Source organism: Peromyscus californicus, unplaced genomic scaffold, assembly GCF_007827085.1.
Source record: "Peromyscus californicus insignis strain IS unplaced genomic scaffold, ASM782708v3 Scaffold_21__1_contigs__length_65335640, whole genome shotgun sequence".
In the NCBI taxonomy this organism is placed as follows: domain Eukaryota; kingdom Metazoa; phylum Chordata; class Mammalia; order Rodentia; family Cricetidae; genus Peromyscus; species Peromyscus californicus.
Genome location: NW_026294514.1, coordinates 13,940,273 through 13,964,404, shown reverse-complemented (window position 1 = coordinate 13,964,404; position 24,132 = coordinate 13,940,273). Strand labels below are relative to the sequence as shown.

At 36.9% G+C, this 24,132-nt stretch overlaps 1 protein-coding gene across 5 annotated transcripts in view; it reads right to left on the bottom strand.

The window, feature by feature from the left end:
• Nbeal1 (neurobeachin like 1) overlaps positions 1-24,132 on the bottom strand; it is a 154,582-nt gene that overhangs the window by 74,329 nt on the left and 56,121 nt on the right. For 4 of the 5 annotated variants that reach the window (XM_052749579.1, XM_052749583.1, XM_052749580.1 and 1 more), the window contains 11 exons: positions 22,504-22,590; positions 20,115-20,198; positions 14,167-14,265; positions 13,500-14,080; positions 12,464-12,596; positions 11,510-11,629; positions 9,825-10,128; positions 7,552-7,637; positions 4,753-4,842; positions 2,559-2,727; positions 1,990-2,123 (listed from right to left, as the gene is read on the bottom strand). In XM_052749579.1, the coding sequence (XP_052605539.1) occupies positions 1,990-2,123; positions 2,559-2,727; positions 4,753-4,842; positions 7,552-7,637; positions 9,825-10,128; positions 11,510-11,629; positions 12,464-12,596; positions 13,500-14,080; positions 14,167-14,265; positions 20,115-20,198; positions 22,504-22,590 (1,887 nt within the window). The remainder of the gene's footprint in view (positions 1-1,989; positions 2,124-2,558; positions 2,728-4,752; positions 4,843-7,551; positions 7,638-9,824; positions 10,129-11,509; positions 11,630-12,463; positions 12,597-13,499; positions 14,081-14,166; positions 14,266-20,114; positions 20,199-22,503; positions 22,591-24,132) is intronic. The other variant, XM_052749582.1, reaches the window with a different exon arrangement.

Genomic DNA, 24,132 nt, shown 5'->3' with positions numbered 1-24,132 from the left:
CACTCTCAGTTCCTCTTTCCAGGGCCCACTATACCTTTTCCCTTTACAACACCATGAGATGGACAAGACTGTGTTCATTCCCCCAACTCCTCTGCTTTGATGAGTACATTAAATAAGTTAAACCCAAGAAAATGACTTTTTCTGGGGCCTTATCCTCCAACTTCGTAAGCAAGTCTCTCAATAACATTATAAACTGATTTTGTAGAGAGCTTCAAAAGAATTGTAGTAGTTCCCCAGGAAGCAGGCCACAAACTTTGCATGCCGGCATCCTAGGTTGACCATAACAAAACTGGTGTGGAATAGGAATCCTTTCAATATCAGTTGCACTATGTGACTGTTTTCTCCTCTGGCCAGTGGTCTTAAGTCTGGTCTTCATAAACTGGCCTCCTAAGACAGTCTCTATGCTACACAGCAACTGACCTTGGAGAGGAGCCTGCACTACACACCATGTGAAAGCACACTACTGAAAAGAGCTCTTCAGTTGACTGACAAAAACTCCCCTCTTGCCCACATGAAATAACCTCAATAATTTCTTACTACCTCTGACACTAAACGGCAGTCTTCCAGTGGTAGGAACATCAGACCAGGCATAGAAGATTCACTCATCCTTCGATTCTTTCCTCTTTCCTTTTTTTTCTTCTTTCTTTTTAATTTTTTGAGACAGGGTTTCTTTGTATAACCCTGGCTGTCCTAGAACTCACTCTGTAGACCAGGCTGGCCTTAAACTCAGAGATCTGCCTGCCTCTGCCTCTACTACCATGTGCTGAGATTAAGGAGTGCACCACCACACCCAGCCTCAGTGGTTATCTGAAATGGTCACACAAAGCTTAACTGATTTTTCTTTTTCTTTTTTGAGATAAAGTCTTACTATGTAGCTTGGACTGTTCTAGAACTCTCTATCTATTCAGACCAAGATGGCCTCAAGCTTACAGAAACCAGTCTCCCAAATGCTGGGATAAAAGGTACGCAACACTATGACCAGCCTTCTCCACAGGGAGCCTTCTCTCCAGCACTGTCACTGTGAGAAAACCTACCATGGTAAAGTGGCATGCTGGCCTCATCAGTCTCTTGGAATGCTTCCCCTGCCTTTCCAAAACCTCTTATAATGGGGCCTTTTCAGCAGATACTAAAGGTTTAAAAAAAAAAAACCTGCAGGAGAGAAGCCAAATCCTGATACTGATATATGCAATAAACTTCCAATCAAAGTGGCCTTGCAATTTGCTTTAATTATTCCTTATAGATTGGAACTTATCTGAAAGCCAGGTTAAACTGGAAATTTGTCTCTATATATCAGGTCAGGCACAACTGTACACATCTATAATCTTAGCACTCAGAAGGCTGACGCAGAACATTGCAAATTTGAGGCCAGCCTGGGAAACATAGCAAGATCCACTCTTGGGACCTGACAATCCCTAGTTGTTGCAGACTTTTATTTCATTTATTGCAAATAGCTCAGCTCTCTTCTCTCTCACAACAGTCAGAGGATTTCCTAATGAACGTATGCATACAGCCAATGCCAGCTTAGCCGTGTGAAACAGTCTTCTGGTTCTCAAACACCTCAAATACTATACCTAGCAACTAAGGAATATACACCAAAGAACATATATTCCTTTAAAAAAAAAAAAGATTTATTTATTATGTACATAGTGTTCTGTCTACATGCCAGAAGAGGGCACTAGATTGAATTATAGATGGTTGTAAGCCACCATGTGGTGGCTGGAAATTGAACTCAGGACCTCTGGAAGAGCAGCCAGTGCTCTTAACCTCTGAGCCATCTCTCTAGTCCTAAAAGAGCACATATTTATATATAAGTAATTTGTATTATTCTATTAAAATTTATAAAAGCTGCTTGTGAAACAAGTTATATGTATTAATACAACTTGAGCTGTAATATAGTAATCATTAGTTATATTTATTAGCAGGAATAAAATCACAACAGTCATTCATGATCATCACTTGATAAATCAGTGTCATGTTAAACTTGATTACCTTCTGAAGTAAGGCACCAAGTGTTGCAACTCCATGGGACTGAGTAAGATTATCCTGGTTGATAGGATGTCTCTGAATAAAGTGTTTCACAATCAAGATAAATGTTGCAACTAGATTTTTCTCTAGTCTTGACTCTGTGAAAACAGGAAAACATAATTATCATAGTCACTCTCATCACTTTTATATCACATATTTTATATCATAATACACATTGTAACAAAGAAGCAATCCAATTCAGTAGCTTGCCTCCAAGATTCATTTATACAATGAAATCAGAAAAAGCAGCAACTACTTACTATGTAATTGTAGTCATATGCAAATACTTTCTTTACCATGATTTAACAATGTGGTAAGATTTTTTTCCCACTAAGAGTATATATAAACTAAGGATAGTCAAAAGTACAGTTACTCTCTTCACTGTTTGAACCAAAGTCTTACAAACGTACTGAACTATGCCGGCTCAGGAGGCGGCTACAACAGCTATAAGTACTTAAGTGGTATGGCATTTTATTTTCCAATTAATTCCCAATTTTCTAAATGACTAATTTAGGCTAATGTAGTTTTATTACCTGACGCCTTTGTGGAGGCCAATGCCATACATTCTTGGTCAATAGGTGTTATAAATTCAGGAACTGTGTTTTCACTCATTCCTTCAGAAGTCTGTCCTTCAATAAAGTGGCTTATTTGTTCCAATAAAGGAAAAAGTACATTTAACCCACCTATACAATTGATGATGTCCTGAAAACAAAATTAATTTTTTAATATTACAATATAAGAACAATGGTATAATTTAATATTTACAGGATATATGAAGATACAGTTTGTTAATAAACCTTAAGTAATGTATAAGATAGCCTAAGCTGGAAGATATTTAAGCAGACAGTCTCAAAGATAACCATAACTTATATTAAAAGAGACCATTTCAGGCCATTTTTCTGTGCTTGTTTTTTAGAGCTGAGGAAGTTCAAACACAGGCAATGTGCAATGGAACTCTAACAATGCTAAGAACAAGCAACTGGACCACACAGTTATGCCTTAAAAAAACAGGAGAGGAACCAAAAGTATGACCGACTCTTCTAATTTTAGTTAACAAAAGGTGGAATGGGTACAGCAAGCTAAAGTATGGAAAGTGCTGTCTGCCTGACATACAGAGGATGGTAAATAAAGCTACTCTTTTATTAGTCATTACAACATTCAGACCTACACTGATGTGTTACTGCACCCTTATAATCCTACTACAAGAAAGGATAGGGCAAGAACATTCCAAATTCAAGGCCAGCCTGGGAGGGATAAGAGAAAAGAGGAGTAGAGGAGACGACAGGGGAGGGAAGAGAAGCAGAGAGGGAAGGGAGGAGGGGAGGAGATCAGTAAACCTCCCACCTCCCACGGTCATCTGTCACAACTGCAGCTATAGGACACTTACTCAGCAAAACCTCCCGATTCCAGAGTCTTTATGTTCTACCCGAGAGTTCAAGACTTACTCATATGCTACACACCTGCTACTTTGTTTTGATATTTTTAAATGATCTAAAATTTATTTTACCCATTAGATAAAAAGTGTGTGTTGGGGGGAAAACATACTGATTTTAAAGAACTCTTTGTGTAGTAGTAACTGAACGTTTTGGATGGCAAGTATCTTCCTTCTTGGTTTTTTGTTTTTTTGTTTTGTTTTGTTTTGTTTTTCTGTGAGGAGGGCTTTGATTTTATTTAAGCATCAAAATTATAACTGTTTTTCTCTTAATAATTCTGTTCCTGTTGTATCCCACATTAGACAAAATGTTTGATTAGTTGAGTTGTATAACTACAATACAAAGTACTAAAGACAGGTTTTCAGATCTGCACAGCATACCTGAGATAACTAAGTTTCTATATATATCACACAGACCTAGTCTTGTAAAGCCAATATTACAAGGCATGCAACTATGAATATATGCAATATATGAATACATGCAATAGCATTTTTAAGTTGGGTAGGTTGATGGCATAGTTTACAAAGGTATTTAAGTTTCAATCATTCAATTACTGTACCTATTCATCCTTCACAATATAAATCCGAACATCATTCATTCATTTATTTTAGGTTTTTGTTTTGTTTTATTTTGGAGACAGAGTCTCAATAAATAGCCTTGGCCAGCCTGGAACTCCCTATATAGACAAGGCTGAACACAAACTCAAAGAGATCTGATTCTTTCTGCCTCCTGAGTGCTAAGATTAAAGGCATGCACCACCATGTCCAGTGTTACATAAAATTTTAACAGAGACCTATTATTAACTCAGTTTGGTGATGCTTAAAAGATAAAACCTGGGTCATCTCACTGAGTAGGTTGGATGGTTCAGTGAATACAGTTCTTGCTCTGCAAGCATGAGAACCTAAGCTCTGAATTCAAATCCCAAGCACCCATGTAAAACTCTGGGCAGGACTGCCTGAACTGTAGCACCAGGGGAGCAGAGACACGAGGATCCTAAGAGCTCACTGACTCAGCTTAGCCTAAAAGGCAAGCTTTCAGTTCAATCAAAGCAGTAAGTGAAGAACAACAGATTTCTAGCATTATACACAGGCATGCACCTCCTCCACCTCATCATCATACAGGGCCTAGGAATGTGGCTCAGTGGCAAAGCAGATGCCCAAAATACAGAATACCCTGGGTCCAGTTCCTAGTACTAGGAGGAAAAAACGATTCTAGCTATGTGCTATGTTTAAGTAAACTTAAAAATAAATTGAAATTATATTATGTTGCCCATTGTATATTATTATTAACTTACCTTAATGTCCCAATTAACTACTTTGTTTCCTGTTAATCTTCCATGCAAATAATTAGTAGACAGGTCGAGGCAAATTGAATTTTTGCAAGCCTAAGAACAAAAGAAAAATACAAGCATCTTAGTGCAATTAGAACAAAACATAACTTTAATTATATAGAAGTACATAATTATAATTTTAAAAATACATAATAAAATCAATTAATAACTTGCCTAGCATCAAGTCTATGTCTGTGGAGGCCAGAGGCAGACATAAGATCTTGGATGTCTTTAATCACTCTCTACCTTCTTTGAGACAGGGTCTCTCACTGAATCTAGAGCTCACCAATCAGCTAGACTACTAGCAAGCAATCTCTCCACTTGTCAATGACACTCTACCACTGAGGTAAGAGGCACCCATCAGAGGGTCCAGCTTTTATACGGGTGCTTGGGGATCTAAACTTGGTCCTTATGTTTAGTCATAAAGTTCTTTACTTACTAATCCATCTCAAGTCATTAATGTCTCATAAAAAAAAAATTAGGGACTAACTTGTAAAGCACACGTTTATCAAAAGTAGATCATCACTGCATTCAGTTCTTGGCTCAAAGACAACACCAAATTTTAAAGAAAAACATGACTAAACACCTATTACAAATAAGGACAAGAATGAAAAACAGCTGACTAGTGAAAAGTGAAAAACTCTTCAACATACCATTTAACAAACTAGCATTTACTAATACTTGAGTTATTTTTAAAGAGTGCTCAAAAAGCTGGTGAAAGAGATTAAACCAAGTAGAACTTGTCTCTTACAACATCATTTTTTTTGTTTGTTTGTTTTTGTTTTTCGAGACAGGGTTTCTCTGTGTAGCTCTGCGCCTTTCCTGGAACTCGCTTTGGAGACCAGGCTGGCCTTGAACTCACAGAGATCCGCCTGGCTCTGCCTCCCGAGTGCTGGGATTAAAGGCGTGCGCCACCACTGCCCAGCTTCATTTTTAAAGCACTTCATCAATCTCAAAAAAAAAGGATATAAAGAATTCAAGAGCTCCATGAACTCACTTCACTTTAGAGACATGCATCATTACGTACACCATTTTAGAGAAACAAACCTTTAATAAACTGATTTGCCTACATATTAATCACATTTCTTGGGGAAAAAATAAGACAGTAAATAATTTTTGATAGTATAGATTTTTTAATTTCTGTCACAAGCTGGGCAGTGGTGGTACATGCCTATTGTCCCAGCACTCAGGAGGCAGAGGCAGGCAAACTCTGTGAGTTTGAGCCCAGCCTGGTCTACAGAGTGAGTTCTAGGACAGCCAGAACTACAAAAAGAAACCCTGTCTCAGAAAACAAAAAAACAAAGAAAGTCACAAAAAATACAATCTTAATAACACCAGATTCAAAACTACTTTGTAAGAGGTGACAACCATAACACTAAAAACCAGATGTCCATTACATGTCAAGAATATGTCAGTCTAACAAAAACAAAAAACACAAAACAAAGCAAACAAAAGAATATGCCACTCAGCATACTATTTGGATTAGATCCAATGATTTCCTCGGCATCTGTCTGCACCCTGGAGACTGACTAGGAAAGGAAAGACTAACAGTAGCCAAGACAGAAAGTGGCTATGGTTGGTGAACAAACATACTGTAGGGAAAGTACATGGATCTTGACTGACAAAACTAATTTTTGCTAAATAAGTATTTTTAGGGAAAACTGAGTACAGATTATATGCTCAATTACGTAAGTAATTAAGTAAACTTTAAGGGATAAAGTTTTATAGCTATACCAATCTGCTTTTACAAACGACCTGAGAAAAAGTCATCAGATACAACAAAATGCTAACAATTGGCTAATTTGAATAAAGAATATATAGGATTATACTACTATTTTTTTTTCAACTTCTAAGGTTTGAACTTTATCAAAATACAAAGCTGACAGAACATAAAATCAGCAAGTTTATTAGGTCAGATATAACAAATATTGTATGATCATGTACCAGCTTGCTAAACTAGAAAAAGGTGTTCTATATTATCTCATACAATAAAAGTATTTTCTGTGGCAACGTAACACTAACTACGATAAAGGCAAATAATGGTGTTGTGACACTTCTCTGCTTTCTTCCTTCCAATTCTCCCTTACATCTTTTTTCCTTCAGTCTGCGCTAGTTCCAATTACTTTTGCTAACTAGGTCTTTGAAGGAAAACAACTAGACATGGCACGTATTCTGGAAAGTTTTTCTATCCTTTAGAAAATACCAAACCCCCCACTCAACATCACATTTTAAAAAACCAAATCAAAGTTTAAGTACAACTGTCTCACCTCTCTCTTCAGATAACTAAAGAAATAAAAGTTAAAAAGGTTTCATCCACTAAAACCAACTCAACAAATTCCCAAAACTAGTCCAATTCACACTAGTAGAATGACATAAACTAGTCCAATTCACACTAGTAGAACAATGTAGACTAGTCCAATTCACACTAGTAGAATGACATAAACTAGTCCAATTCACACTAGTAGAATGACATAGACTAGTCCAATTCACACTAGTAGAATGACATAAACTAGTCCAATTCACACTAGTAGAATGACATAGACTAGTCCAATTCACACTAGTAGAACGACACAGCACCTGAACTCTACTTGAGGAGGTGTGCCTTAATTTTTGCTGTTTATCAACTTCCTTTGAAAATCCCTCATTTTTAAAAAATCAGACTGAAGCCCCTCCTCGATTACCCACTGAAATGACAAAGGAGTAAACAATGAATTCCAGCTCTCAGCAGCTGTAACTATGATCAATCCATGCATTTACTCTGACCTTTGCTGTGTAATGAAGGAGGATGTTACTTGGCAGGTCAGCCATATCACAGTCTTGACACTTCCAAGGGCTTAGGCAATTTGGACCTGAAATTAGTTACACACAACATACATCACTGAATATACATGGTCTCCTTAGTTCAGTGTTACCAAAACAAAATTTGAAATCAAGATGTTTCAATTTACTCAAATAACACAGCTAAAGCACACTGTGTAACATGTACTTTAGTTTTACGTCACCTATAAACTTTTCCAAAACCTAAAAAATTTGGGGAGATTATCAATCTCTGCTGTAGAAAGAACATTGTATGTAGCATATAGAAATATTATAAAATACAAAAGTTGTATTTATTTACTGTAAATAAATTCAAAAGAATAAAAAAATAGAAAAACATCAAAAATTAACGTGATAGTGGGCATGGAGGTACACATCTTTAATCCTAACACTCAGAAGACAGAAGCAAGCAGATCTCCGTAAGCGCAAGGCCAGCCAGGGCTACATAATAAGACCGTCTTAAAGAAAAAATTCAATGTGAACAAAAAGCAGAGAAATGGAAAGTACTGGTAACAATGTAAGTCATCTAAGTAACAGTGCTCAACTTCATTTGCAACTGAAATGTAAGCTCAAACAAGGATCCATTAGACATATAATGGAAGAAAAACATAAGTGTGTGTGTGTGTGTGTGTGTGTGTGTGTGTGTGTGTGTGTGTATGATGTGTGCACATATGTACAGGTACATGTGCTCATGAGGTCAAAGGAAGATGCTGGCCGTCTTCCTGTATCTTTCTCCTCCTTAGCTTCTACCTATTCAGCATATTCCAGGGTGTGCCACAACCGGATCCACCTTACATTTGTTAAATAGATCTTTTATTCAACATGAAGCTCATTATTTTAGCTAGGCTAGCTAGACATCAAGCTCCTAGGATCCACCTGTCTTCACACATTAACACTGGGGTCCTATTATCTTCAAACACTCATGCCATCGGAGCAGGATGTTTTAATGAAAAACAAGCTACTCTGCAGAATTATATCCATGACTCTTAAAAGATTTAAATTCAGAATATTCTGATAGAATACAACTATAAAACTCTAATGTTATAATTAAATAGTACTTAATATATTATATTGAAAATCATAGCCAAAAGAAAAAAAAAAAACAAGAACATTTACAATGTTATCCAAGATTACCTAAGTGTCCTGCCCTCAGAAGTTCTTCAGGTATATTAATAAATGAATTATAAAAATGACAAGTTCTGGAACAAGACTCATGATTTTGGAATTAGCTATATGATTTCTTATGTAGATAGGTTTATATTCGATTTCACCAACTCATTAACATCTGTCAAAAGAACTGATAGTGTTACGGATGGAACTGAATGACCTTAAAATTCACTCTAAAAACATAATTTCCAATATGACTGTATTGTAAATAGAGCCTTTAAACGGAAAACTGAAGTTAAATGGTGTCATAAGAATTGAGTCCTAATCTGACAGGGTCCCTCATAAGAAAAAGAAGAGACACTGTTGAGATCTGTCTCTTTTCTCTGTCCATGTACATGTTGAGGGAAGATAAAACTGAAATTACAGTAAGAAAGGGGGCCCCCAAAACAAAGAGAAGCCTCACTAGTAAACAACATTTATATTACCTTAATCTTGAACTTTTACCCCCAGAAATGTGAGAAAATAAAGTCTGGTGATTAAAGACACAGTCTGTAGTAATTTACTATGGCAACCCCAGGAGACTAACACAAGCAGGAGTTTCAAGGATTAAGACATTTAAATATGACTCAAAATGGGGCTAGAAAGATGGCTCAGTGGTTAACAGCGCTTACTGCTCCTGCAGAGGATCTGGGTTAGGTTCCCAGCACCCTTACCAAGTGGCTCCCAACTGCCTGTAACTCCAGTTCTCGGGGACCTGATTCCCTCTGGCCTGTCAGGACATCTGCACACTCATGGTGCACATGAAAAAGGTGCACACACACATACACATACGTAAATAAATCTTTAAATATTTCCTAAGTGCTAGTTTTAGCTATGCCTACAAAAAAAGTATAGTACACAACAGACTTTTCCTTTCAGTTCCAATGAAAACAATCACAAGTTTGTAACACAGCTCAGTGCTTAGGCCACTTGCTTAGTATGTACTACATCCCCAAAATACGATTGAATGAATGAATGAATGAATGAAAAGATTCTTCAAATAACTCTTTAGGATACATTCAGACAAAAGGGGGGAAAAGACAATGCTAAATACTGTGACTGTACATGCTCACCTGCTAAATATAAAGCCTTGACCTGAGGAGGCTGCAGTGCTTCATGGAATACAATAACAGATCCTAGCTGGCCCTCCAGGGATGTGGGGCAACCCCATTCACTGTCTTGGGTTCCAGCGGAAATTAATTTGGTAACTAATTTTGATTTTTCAGTTGTTCCTCCCCAGGAGGCTGATGACAATATTCCACCAAATGATGTCCGGTGAGGGGTAACGGGAGTAGAAAATGGTGGATCTGGGATTTGAGAGGGTGGAGGAGTGGTGGTTCTTTGCCCAGCTGAACCAATACAACAGGAAGTAAACGGCTAAAAATTAAACAAAAATGACCAAGACTATTTAAAATCATACAACTTTAAACACATCTCTCTCTTCACATTTAGAGTTGACAGTGTAAAGCTGAGTTAGGTGACACACACTTAAGTCCCAGCAGTGGTGGAGGCCAAGGCAAAAGCATCACGAGCTGCAGAGTAAGACCCTATCTCAAACAACACAAGCTCAACAATGAAATGAAATACGAAGGAGCTGGACATGTAGCTCCATGGTAAAATACTTGTCTAGCATGTAAGAAACTTGGGTGTGAGATCCACCAATGCAAAAATAAATAAATGAATTTAAGATTAAATAAAAATAAGATGAAATAGTTTATATAAAACTAAGGAATAAACACATTGAAAATAGAAGTGGAAGCCAATTTTTCTTTTTTTTTTTTTTTTTTTTTTTTTTTTTTTTTTTTTTTTTTTTTTTTTTTTTTTTTGGTTTTTCGAGACAGGGTTTCTCTGTGTAGCTTTGCACAGATAGGGTTTCTCTGTGTAGCTTTGCGCCCTTCCTGGGACTTACTTGGTAGTCCAGGCTGGCCTCGAACTCACAGAGATCCGCCGGCCTCTGCCTCCCGAGTGCTGGGATTAAAGGCGTGCGCCACCACCGCCCGGCGGAAGCCAATTTTTCAACTGGATCATAGCATATATAGGAAAGTACATACCTAAGGTATCAATACCAAAGTTACCTTTGGCCAAGAGAATACTGACATTACTTTTATGAATCAGTAAGTCTTTTTTTTTAAATGGGTGAGTATTATTTTTAAAGAGTTAAAAGAGCTTTACTATTATCTAAAACAGAGATAATTACTTTTCCCCTACACATAATTTATGTAGTATTATGTAACAGTATAATGTTAATTAAAAGCTACCTTCAATGGTCATGATGAGAAGCAAGAAACTTATTAGGAAAATCATACTGATAAATACTCTACTATTAGTCCCAGAAGACTTTCTTAAATTAGCCAGTCTCAAAAAGCTTTATTAACCTGTATGGAGAATAAAGCTTGAAGTGACTTCATCACTAGTTCAAATTTAACAGAGATATTTAACAGACATAGGAAAGTCTATCATAGCATTTTCTTAAACATTTTATATACTTAGAGAGTTTTTTGTTTTTGTTAATGATACTTTTGTATGGTCTTTTCATTTCTTTGGCTTTGCTAAATCTACTGTTCTAAGCCTTTCATTATAATTCTTTCTGGAATTGGTTTTTTCACATAATGTCTGACATTATCTAAGAGAAATGAATACCAATTTTCTGTATTTTAATGTATAGAACACAGTTCAAAAATTTTAGGAAAAAATTCAGAATATATTTTCTAAATATTTTTAGGATTTTGCCTATAAAGAAGAAGTTACATATACACACCTCATTCATGGCAGGAAATCTGAGAGGGGCAGAAACTTTTTGTTGTCCATTGTCATAGATATAGACAAGACTCTGACCAAAGGGCCTTTTTCCAGGCATGTGAACGATGGTTATGTTGTGCTGATGAAGTAAAGCATACATTAAAATGACTAAAATTACATCATGCCTTTGCAATGACATATGCTTACAGATTATTACTCCATAATTTGTGTGAACAAAATATTAAGGACAGCTAAAATGCTGACTCAATGATACTCTCAGAACAAGTAACAAATTCTTAAGTATTACAAACAATTAAGCCTTTACAAAAATACTCACAAAAATTATGTTTCTCCTGTATTTTCTAATGTTCTAAATAGTTTTTTTTTTTTGTTTTTTTTGGATTTTTGAGACAGGGTTTCTCTTTGTAGCCCTGGCTGTCCTGGAACTCACTTTGTAGACCAGGCTGGCCTTGAACTCAGAGATCTGCCTGCCTCTGCCGAGTGCTGGGAATAAAGACGTGTGCCACCATGCCTGGCCCCTAAATATTCTTAAAATTTTTTTTTCAAGGAGAAACATTTTGTATTTTTGAGGTAGGCAACAGAAATACATTAGTTTAACAAGCTCACATTTCATTTTGAATTGAAAGTCAAAGTCAGGAGTTGGGGATTTAGCTCAGTGGGAGAGCCCTGGGTTCAGTCCTCAGCTCCGTGGGGAAGAGGGTGGGGACGAAAGTCAAAATCAATCTAGGAAATCTTCAAGGACTCACAAGTTTCAGAAAAAAAAAATTATTACTGCTTCTTTAATGTCAATGGTAAATAAACTAACATCTTTATAGACAGAACTTCACTACAACAGAACTTGGAAATGAGTATTGGCAAAGCAGACAAAAATTCCTCATAGAAATGCATCAAACTGTTATACTTCTTAAGGAAAGATAGAACCAAGAGTTTGACGTGCATCCTGAAGTCTTACCCAGAGAGAATCACAGAAACTGTGGTCAGGAAGCATAACTGTTGCATATTCTCTTTTTGTGCATACTGCCACAACCAACATACCTGAGTGGGTAATAAAAGCTTCAAAACCCATTCCACTTCCTGTAAAAAAGCTAACAAAAATATATGTTATCAGAACCTCTGAACTCAAGCTGACCAGTCTCTTCATCATTGAAGTTCATCATCAACTATAACACAATCACAAATGCCTTTATCAACAATACTACGATCTTAATTCTATTGCCATATATATCAGCCCAACTTTGTTTCGGTCATTTTTAAAGTCCATTTTCGGCATAAAAGTTAATAAATTATAAAAAGTAACACTGGAAGTGGGATTTTATTATCAAGCTAGAGCAGTGGTTCTCAACCTTCCTAATGCTGTGACCCTTTAACATGGCTCCTCATGTTGTAGTGACCCCCACCCATAAAATTATTTTCATTACTACTTCATAACTGTGATTCTGCTACTGTATGAATCAAATGTAATTATCTGTGTTTTCTGATGGTTTTAGGTGGTTCCTGTGAAAGGGTCCTCCAACCCACAAAGGGGTTGTAACCCATAGGTTGAGAACCTCTGAGCTAGAACAAAACTATAAAATGTGTATTTAATTATTTTAAATTCTTCCAAACACTCAGAAAGCATACATGAACATTTTAAAAATCATACAGTATATCAAAAAATATTAGCTATCGAGGCCTGAATGTCTTACATAAGAACACAGCTGCTTCAATGGAACAGAGTTTATTATTTCTTTCTTCTCTACTTTTATACTACTTTCATTTTTGTTTCCTAAAGACCCTGAGAATTTAGCCAGAAAAATATATAAAGTACAGAATAATTATTTTGAAAGAAATAAAGCACTTCTAAACTATATACAGTCACAAGATGAGGAAATGTTATATAAATTGTTATAAATATAAAAACTAGATGCTTAGACACTTTATCCTACTTAAGAATCATAGCATATATAATGTGACAATCTCCATTTAAATTCCACAATTTGTACCATTACCTATATAATTGTTTTCTTTTTCCTCCTTTGTTAGCAGTGCCAAGGGTTAACTGGTCCTGATCTAAGCAAAACCAAGCAGTGAAGGAAAATGCAGACCCAGGCCATTTCTGAACGGCAGGCACAGAGATTCCTGCCATACTATGTGACAAATTAAAATACTGCAGGGCACTCTCCAGGCTGAGTTTCCGTGCCATGGTTAGGACTGCACGAGTCACAGGAATGGTGTACGGGTGAATAAGCTCAGGTTCATCTACCCTCAGCAACCGCAGTAGTCGACGGATTTCTTCGGAGCTCACAGACTGACTCCCCAAGGAACCATGAATTGCAATCAAGTTCTCAGCACAAGTTCGATGTAGGGAAGAATGGGATTCAAGGGTTTCAATGATTCTTATTCCCATGTTTGCATTCACACACGTAGTTCGGCTCTGTTTATTAATGCAACAAATTTTTTTCAGCCAGTCAGAGATGAAGATTTGTAGGTCATGGGAGTCTAGCTCCGGAAGCCATTGGATGAGAACCAAAAGAGGATGGACATTACTAATGCCCAAAATACCAACTGAAGTATGGTCACCCTCTACAGCCTGAAAAGTCACACAAAATTAGAAAGTTAGTTACTGTTCTTAAAGTGGAACAATGGAACTTCTCATCATAAAGGTTGAACACTTACCATATTCATAAGTTCTTTAAGCAGTTCTAGTGATGGCTGACCCAGAGATGCTAACACCTCAAACATGTGCACATAGCCAATTCTTTCTTTAAATACTTCCTAGAGGGGAAACAACATATCAAAGCACATTTTCAATGACTAAATTTGTTGGAATATTTAATATTGGAAACTTAAACTAGTTGTTTAATAAATTACAAAAAAAGACTATAAAATCAGTTTTGCTCTCTTATATTATCTATGTGCACCTATGTCCATCCCCCTCACCCACCCTCGGGCCTTTCTATGCTGCCTAAGCTGCCCTTAAAATTGCAATCCTTCTGTCTCACCCATCTCAGGGACTGGGGTAACAGGCAGGTGTCCTTGAACCTAGCTGTGCTCATCCTAAAATAGATTCCACATATTCCTTCCGTAATAATAATAAAGGTACAATAGTCCAGCAAAATGCAAACCAGATTAAATGAGAAACAGTTATTATAGAACTGTTTTCTCCATATTAAGTTATATGACACTTCCTTTACCCTCACCTTCTCCTCCCCTCCCCACCACCCCGTACCCCTAAGACAGGGTTTCACTATATATAGCTTTGGCTGGCCTGGAGCTCTGTCAAGAAAAAAGAAAGAGACAAAGGAATGGAGGGAGGGAGAGAGGGAGGGAGGAGAAAAGAAAGGAAAAAGAAAAACAATCAATGGCTAGATCAGATTACTGATTAGTGTGGTGGCCCAGAACTAGGAAGGTAGGGACAGAAGGACTGAGTTCAGGGCCACCCTCAGCTATATACTAGGACCCAGTTTAAACAACAAGGACTGGGGATGTAGCTCAGTAGTGCAGTGGAGGCCTTGAGTTAGGTCTACAATAATGCTCAAATTTTAAGTGGCCAGAATAAGAGTACAAAGAATTTTCTCTCTGTTCTCCATGTCTAAATGATCTGGAACATCAAGTTCACATTAGGGATCTCAAAATCATGTATATTTTTTAACTCAAGTATTAAAAGTAAAATATAAAGACTACCCAAAAACCTAGAAAGTAGATATAATCAGTCCATTAAATTAGGCAAAAATAGATAGACCAACCATAAAAAGGTTTAAACAGAATTAGTATAACCAGTTAACTCTATAAGGAGTTAGCTGTGTGCCAAGGATAAGAAGAGAGTCATATCTAGAGGTACTTGGTCATAAAATCTCTTGCTTAGGGAGGGAAGGTAAGGCCCTAAGCTAGAGCCCATCCTGTTACATAACCTTTTAAATTTTAAACAATGAAAGGCATGACAGTAAAAATTAAAAAAAAACACCTTTCAAATGACTTAAACAGCCTTGAAGTTTTGAATTTCAGAAACAACACTAGCAATCTGTTTTACTAATAAGTGAATTTCCGAGTACTTGAAGAGATTTCCCTACAAACAACAATAAAACCCTATTATTAAATGGCAAGTAAAATCAGAAGCCAGACCATAAAGTTTGAAATAAACCTAACCACAGATTATAGTATTTCAAGGAACATTCCTGATAGCAGAGAAGTGGAGCATACAGTACTTCAAGGGTGAAGGTCAGAAGTTAGGGTGGTGATCATGCCACCAACATGTATTATGTACTTAACCATGTGCCTGGCACGTTAAACAGATATCTCACAATACTCAGAACCACTCAATGAGCTACTTATCAGTATATGAGCATAATCAGACAAAATTACAGTTAGAGACAGTGGATAAGAACTGGCATAAAGAGCTGGAAGGATAATTCAGTAGTTAAGAGCACTGACTGCAATTCCAGAGGACTGGGGTTCAATTCCCAGCACCCACATGGCAGCTCATCGCCATTAGTAACTCCAGTTCCAGAGATCTGACACCATCATACAGACATACATGCAGGCAAAACAGGAGTGTACATAAGAATAAATAAATAAATATAAAAAGAGAGAGAGAGAGAAAAAAAACAAACATAAAACCCCGAGGTCAAGGAGCCACAGAAATGAAACAGAACGCTATAGCCATACACATCGGGAAAACAAGTCCCATACTAACAAGGTGATAACATTTGAAATATACTCATATCTGGACAGTTTATAACTAAATAGCAAATCTGATGATTTTATTAATAAAAAGCTATGTCAGGCCGGGCGGTGGTGGCGCACGCCTTTAATCCCAGCACTCAGGAGGCAGAGCCAGGCGGATCTCTGTGAGTTCGAGGCCAGCCTGGACTACAGAGTGAGTTCCAGGAAAGGCGCAAAACTACACAGAGAAACCCTGTCTCAAAAAACCAAAAAAAAAAAAAAAGCTATGTCAGGAAAATTAATTATTTAAGCTCAATAACCATACGTTCACTTTCAACACCAGCAGTATGACACCTCTAATGCCAGCAATGTGAGCCTCTTTTGACCAAGGCTGTTTTAAACAGTTACTAGTGTGCACTTGGGTCATCAATGGGATTTTTTTTTTTTTTTTTGAGACAGTCTCACTACGTAGCTCTGGTTAGCCTGGAACTGGCTATGTATAACAGGCTGGTCCCAAACTCACAGAGAGCCATCTGAGTGCTGGAATTAAAGGTATATATTACCACGTGAAGTCATCAATATCTTTTAAAATCCTGGAGTATCCACAGGAGTTTGTCTATAAAATTATCAGCAAATTATAAGGTGAGTTATTTTTATAAACTATTCCATTACAGGTGTTCTGCCATGTGTTTTATATACCTACACATATCACTTTGGGATTTATACAGCAAAAATTAATAAAGTAAACATATTTTAATGCCAAGAGCCATAAAAATACACAACAGATGACAACTGATATTCATAAGGTCAACCCACCAGACAAATAACTCTCTGATGGAAGAAGCTCATCAAGTGACGCTTAAGAGGCCACAGACTCTGATACTGTTTGTTTCTGTCTGGAATTCTCTTTATTTATATATATAAATATATATATATATATTTATATATATATATTTAATTTTATAGTTAATTTAATTTTACATATCAGCCACGAATTCCCCTGTCCTCCCTCCTCCCACCCCACAGCCTTCCCCCCCACATTCCCACCTCCTCCTCTGGGGCAAGGTCTCCCCTGGGATTCAGCTCAGCCTGGTAGATTCAGTTGAGGCAGGTCCAGTCCCCTCCTCCCTACACCAAAGCTGAGCAAAAAGTCTCAGCATAGGCCCTAGGTTCCAAAAAGCCAGCTCATGCACTAAGGACAGGTCCAGGTCCCACTGCCTGGGAGCCTCCTAAATAGGATGTCAACATGTAGAAGGCTGCAAATAGATCCATATCTGTCACCGTGCACAAAACTTAAGTCCAAGTGAATCAAAGACCTCAACATAAATCCAATTACTCTGAACCTGATAGAAGAGAAAGTAGGAAGTAGTCTTGAACACACTGGCACCAGAGATCATTTCCTAAATATAACACCAGTAGCACAGACACTGAGAGAAATAATTAATAAATGGGACCTCTAGAAACTGAGAAGCTTTTGTAGGGCAAAGGACACGGTCAACAAGACGACAGCCTACATAATGGGAAAAGATCTTCACCAACCCCACATCTGACAGAGGGCCAATATCCAGAATATATAAAGAACTCAAGAAATTAAACATGAAAATAACCAACAGTCCAATTAAAAAATGGGCTAAAGAGCTAAACAGAGAATTCTCAACAGAAGAAGCTCAAATGGCTGAAAGACATTTAAGGAATTGCTCAACATCCTTAATCATCAGGGAAATGCAAATCATGAGATACCATCTGACACCCATCAGAATGGCTAAGATCAAAAACACTGAAGACAGCTTATGTTGGAGAGGATGTGGAGCAAGGGGAACACTCCTACACTGTTGGTGGGAATGCAAACTTGTACAGTCACTTTGGAAATCAATATGGCGCTTTCTTAGAAAATTGGGAATCAGCCAGGCAGTGGTGCTGCACGCCTTTAATCCCAGCACTTGGGAGGCAGAGCCAGACGGATCTCTGTGAGTTCGAGGCCAGCCTGGTCTACAGAGTGAGTTCCAGGAAAGGTGCAAAGCTACACAGAGAAACCCTGTCTCGAAAAACCAAAAAAAAGAAAAGAAAAGAAAGAAAATTGGGATTGGGAATCAATCTCCTTCAAGACCCAGCTATACCACTCTTGGGCATATACCCAAGGAATGCTCAATCATACCACAAGGACACATGCTCAACAATGTTCATAGCAGCATTATTTGTAATTCTCTTATGTGCTACCACAATTCTGCCTTAAAACAGCTATGGGGTCTTCTCCCACAGCCTGGATTGTAGGGTCTTCTCTCCATGAATATATTGTGCACATTATCTGTGGATCGACAGGAAAATGATTCCTTCTTATACTGTATAATTTTGGTGAATAAAATATGCCTTCGGGGTTGGGGATTTAGCTCAGTGGTAGAGCGCTTGCCTAGCAAGCGCAAGGCCCTGGGTTCGGTCCTCAGCTCTGGAAAAAAAAAAAAAAAAAAGACAAAATATGCCTTCATAACTAAGTCTTTGTTCCAGGAAAACTGTGAGGAACTTAGAAGCCTGTTTCATATCATAGCTCAGGCTGACATAGGAAAATAACAATATTCTCAGCTACAAAGAACCTTTACACAATTAGCTGATTTAAAGCCTCAAAGTAAACTCAGATTAGACCAGGTGCTTTGAAAGGTGTCTTGCTAATTCATTATAAGATAAACCTTTCCAGAAAATGCACAAGGTCATAGTTGCCAGGTGTCTGATTTGCTGAACCAAGGTTATTTAGCACAAAGCAACTTTGGTGCCAGCATCTCTTTTGTTAAAGTCTGGCTGATAACATAAGACCAATGATTAACTCCCTGCACAAATTCCTTAGCAATTAACTCTCTGGACCAACTTCTAACCTCAGTTTTATGATACAAGACTCAAGGTTCAGCTAACTGTTTATGTTAGGCCCTGAAATTTATGTGTCAGGGAAGCAATTAACAAAAGTCCAGAGAGAAACAGCTTTTGCCCAGCTAAACAAACCACAGAAAATGTTTTCATAATTAGCCAGGGTTACAGAGGATAATCTAACTTCATAGTCTTGAAAAGGAGTTACAAGTTTCCTTCCTTATGGTTTGGGGTTGTACATAGAATAGGAGAATATATCTTAAGATTTGGGACGCTTTCTATGTCACTGTCCCTCGGGAAGTGCCCCCACCTTCACTTTACAGCCTGCACACCAGGGACCCTGGCTGACAGCTGTTCATCTCATTGCTACGGTTACTGCAGTCTGCACTTTCCCGCCAGCCCAGCAATCAAGTCCAGGAGAAACCGATACATTTTTTACTCTCTTTTTTTTATGGTTTTTCAAGACAGGGTTTCTCTGTGTAGTTTTGGTGCCTGTTCTAGATCTGTACACCAGGCTGGCCTCGAATTCAGAGATCCACTTGCCTCTGCCTCCCGAGTGCTGGGATTAAAGGCGTGTGCCACCACTGCCGCGTAAAACCGATACTTTTAAATGTTAGTTTGGAATGTTTATTATACTTAGAAATACAAAATATAATACACAATTTCTCTATTTTCTAGACTCCCAAATAGTTTAATTTTATAACCCCTTTTATAGGCTATCTCCTTAGTGGGTAACAAAGCAGGTGGACATTCCTTCACAGCTGCAGCTGCCCCATTAATTAGGGAGCTGACAGATGTATTCATGTATGTATCAGAATGGCTCTGCTTATCATTTACTCAAGAATATAACATGACCCTCAAATAAACTTTTATATTGACTAAAGCTTTCCATTGGGTATATACAGTTGTATAAGACAAAGAAAAGAGAGATTTTCAACATGGAATAATAAAGGAAGTTACTATAAGAATGCATGTGTCCTTTCCTATCCCTGAGACAGAAATGTTTAGTTTTCGCCAACATTGTGGATTTCTTTGCAAACCCTGTGTGCAGTCTTGAAGCTGGTTCTCTGAGATTGCAATCTTTTACAGCTTAAAGATCCATTTCTCACCTTAGCAGCTGGAGAATTCTTCATCACTGCTGTCAAAGCCTGAATAGTTGATACAGCCAAACAATCCAACCGCCCCTGAAATACCTATCAAAGGGAATAGCAAGAAATTAACAAATGTACTCAGGATTTTGTTCAAATGGAAACCTTTGTTCTGAAAACCTGAAGAAATAATAACATGCATTATATTCCTATCAGATGGGTTGTTGAAACACTATAATCTGCAAGAAAAAGTTACTTAACAGAAGAGAAGCCATATGTCAAGAAGAATGAAGCTCATTCACTTATTATATTAAATGTTCTGCAGGGGGAACAAACTTTACACATGCTTTTAAAAAATAATGGACAATCTCAAGAGGAGGGGAGGGAGTCTGCAACTAGAAATTATATTATGCTTTAATTTCCCTTCAAAACTATACTTGAACTTACTAGGCTTAAATACTGTTAGTATAATAATACGTAGCTTAAATAATTGTTTGCTTAGTTTCTGAATTATATACTGAAATGGAAATGGTATGTATATATCATCTTTAAACAGACATATCTATCTCTATAAAAAATTTAAGGCAAATAATGAAAATGAAATATGTATCTATAAGTACTGGCATGTTTTGGAGAAGGCAATCTTTTATGCCAAAAGTTTTACGAAAGAATTAAAAACTCGCTCTGATTTTTATTTAAGCTTAATCATAAATATGATATGCATTAAATATCAGGAGATTCTCTTAGAGAATAAACCAATAACTACCATCAATAATACTAAAAAAAAATAAATATAAGAAAATTAAAAATTCAACATGGCTGCTATATAGGACTTAATCAACTTTCATAGCACAGACTTTAGACTAGAAAGCTGGGGATTTAGAGATAGTTCAACAGTTAAGAGCACTGGCTGCTCTTGCAGAGGACCTGGGTTCAATTCCCAGTACCCACAAGGCAGTTCACAAAGGTCTTTAACTTCAGAGCTGGGGGTTTGATGCCCTCTCCTGGCCTCTGAAGGCACTGCACTCTTACACACACACAGACATACTAAAAACTGAATACAATTTAAAAACAAAAGAAAACACAGTGTTATGACCTGACGCTAGCCACTGCACAACAGCATTCTCTTTTCTAACTCTTAACAGAACTGATCTGCACACAGAAGAAACTCTTTAGATCTTTGTGTTTACTAAATTCTATTACTTTTTGTGTGGTACTTAATCTAGAGTCCTTTCATTGGTGGTGTTGTCAAATGTTATTACATAGAAAAAATATATGTAGTAATAGATTAAAATTCTGTATACACAGATTCATACAAATAAGATCTGTGCTGGACTTTGTTCAGAATAAACTAAAAAGACCTCATCATAGCTTCCTTTTGAATTTCTATAATCTTTTGTAAGAAATTATAATATATGTAACAGTCTAAATAGGAGAAATCTAAAGCAATAAGGGGCTCTGTGAATCTCTATTTTACACCAAAAAAATAGAAATTAACAGATTACAATATAGTCTCTTTTTCTTTTCTTTTTCTTTTTTTGTTTTTTGAGACAGGGTTTCTCTGTGTAGTTTTGGTGCCTGTCCTGAATCTAACTCTGTAGAGCAAGCTGGCCTCAAACTCACAGAGATCTGCCTGGCTCAGCCTCCCAAGTGCTGGGATTAAAAGTGTGTGCCACCACCACTATAGTCTCTTTTTCTACAACTCAGTAAACCTAAATATTACAATAATTTTAACAAAATTATTATAACTTTTATAATTATATATAATTATTGTAAAAGAAATGTAAATTCTATAACAAACTATGTTGAGGGGGAAAAAAGCCATTTTATAGGTAGGTTTTTGGTTTTTCCAAAACTAATTTACCAAATATATTTTGAGAAAAAAAAACAGATACATCTGTTTCGATATTCTAATACAGGGTTGAATTTTGAGAACAGGAAAAAAAATCAAATTGCATGCTAAATTAATATTCAGAGGACTCATCATCTTCTTCCCTTCCTCCAAGATTCAGGTTGTCCATTGAATTATAATCATTGTGTCAATAAGAAGCAAAGAATCAAGATATTAACAATGACTATGCATATTCACAAACAAAGCCCTCACGTCCCAGTACACCACAGTGCTTAGAAAAAGCAGTCCCTCAAACACAAAGTCATCACCAGGTGCTCAACAGTGATACTGGGTTCCATTCCTGTACTTTTTATCTTCCCAAACTGAAAAAAAGCCCACATTAGCACAGACAGAATTGTAATGATGATTTAAATTTTAATTTAAATAATCTTTAAAAATAAATAATTACTAGAATTAGAAGTTTGTATTTTTGGAGAATTAAGAAGAAAAGCACAGGAATAGTTAACCCATGACTGATTCTGGACTTCAGCTGAAACAAGATGCAGGCTTTGTAGATACCTGGTCCTCACTTATCTCTGTCAGTAATTGGTTGGCAAGGTCTTTCTCGTTCTTGTCTGCCACCATACTGTGAGCACTTAAAAATAGCTGTTAAAAACAGAGACAAGAATAATGGAGACAGAATATTAAATTGTTACCTACGAGCAGAATGAGGTCCAGCTGGATTTCCATGTCTCTTGAAAACTAATGCAAGAATCCACATGTGAAGTACATTACTTCCAGAAATAGGTAATTATTTGCTTTTTCTGAGTAACAATTTAATAGTAGTTTACATAGTATATAACTATTGTAGATACAATTCTCCTTTAGAACTCAGAAGTTATTAAAATAAACAGCAATAACAATAGATTAATATTCCAAATTCTTAAGAATCAACAAAGAATGACACTCAGAAAAGAAAGTTGCTACTGAGATAGATAAAAGATACTACAGGAACTAATGTGTTTAGCTGAATAAGCTTGCAAAATCCTATTAAGCTAACACAGAAGGAGATCTTTCCAAAAACACTTCTCAGAGTCTCAAAGAGACTAGTGTGTAGCTTGACAAGGGTAGTCAGTGTACAGCATTGACTGCCCAAGTTTATCTGATCTCACATCCTGTTAAAAATGAACCTACTTCACCTTTTACTTTGTAGTCTAGAAAGGGAAACAAGGGAAATCTCTAGCACATGGGGATTATGCTGTAAGTTTTTTTTTAAACTTGTTGTTATTATAGTGGATGCATACATATGTGTACATAAAAGGGGAGGAGGCATATGCCACAGTGCACATGTGGTGGGCAAGGGATAACTTTATGTTGTAAGTTCTCTCCTTCCACCTTTACGTGGGGTTCCACAGATCAAACGCTGGTCATTTGAGTGACAAAAGCCTTTACCCAATGAGCTGTATCACTGGCCCATGATTGCTCTCTTTTACATGAAACAAAGGCTTTAAGTACTTTAGTCTTAGTGTATTAACTCAGCATCCCAAAAGGTTTTGGCTTCTGTCAACTCAATGGAGAGAAAGAAACTTCAAATGAAAGTGAAATGGAGAGAAAATAAAGAAACTAATAGCATCCTAATAAGGAATTTCTCAACAAATTCTGTTATTTCAGAAAATGGAAAAGGTCAAGTTACATCTGTAAATGATACAATATAAACTGAGCAGCAGTGTAGTGTAATATGGGATGTAAGAATATATGCAAAGCTTAATGCAAGAAGAGGCTTTGGAATCAAAGACATCAAAATCATCTTGGTTTTGTTCAACTTCTTGAGTACTTTGGTTGAACCTGTGTTATCTAACCTGGCAAAATCTCAAAATGATTCTTAATATCATTGTGTGTGTGTGTGTGTGTGTGTGTGTGTGTGTGTGTGTGTGTGTGTGTGTGTGTGTGTGTGTGATGCTGAAGCTTAAACTTAGGAACTCGTGCACACTTAGGAAGGTGCTCTATAACTGAATTATACCCCAGTTCTTTGCTACTTCTCTAAACTTATGTACCTAAAATAAGACTACCCTATCCAAACTGTGCAGGTTAAATGATATATAATCTATAGAAGTTTATTTTCATTATGTCTAGCACAAATAGGGATTTCAAAATGAAAGCCAATATTAGAAGGAAAAATCACAAATGATATTAATTTCTTTATTACTG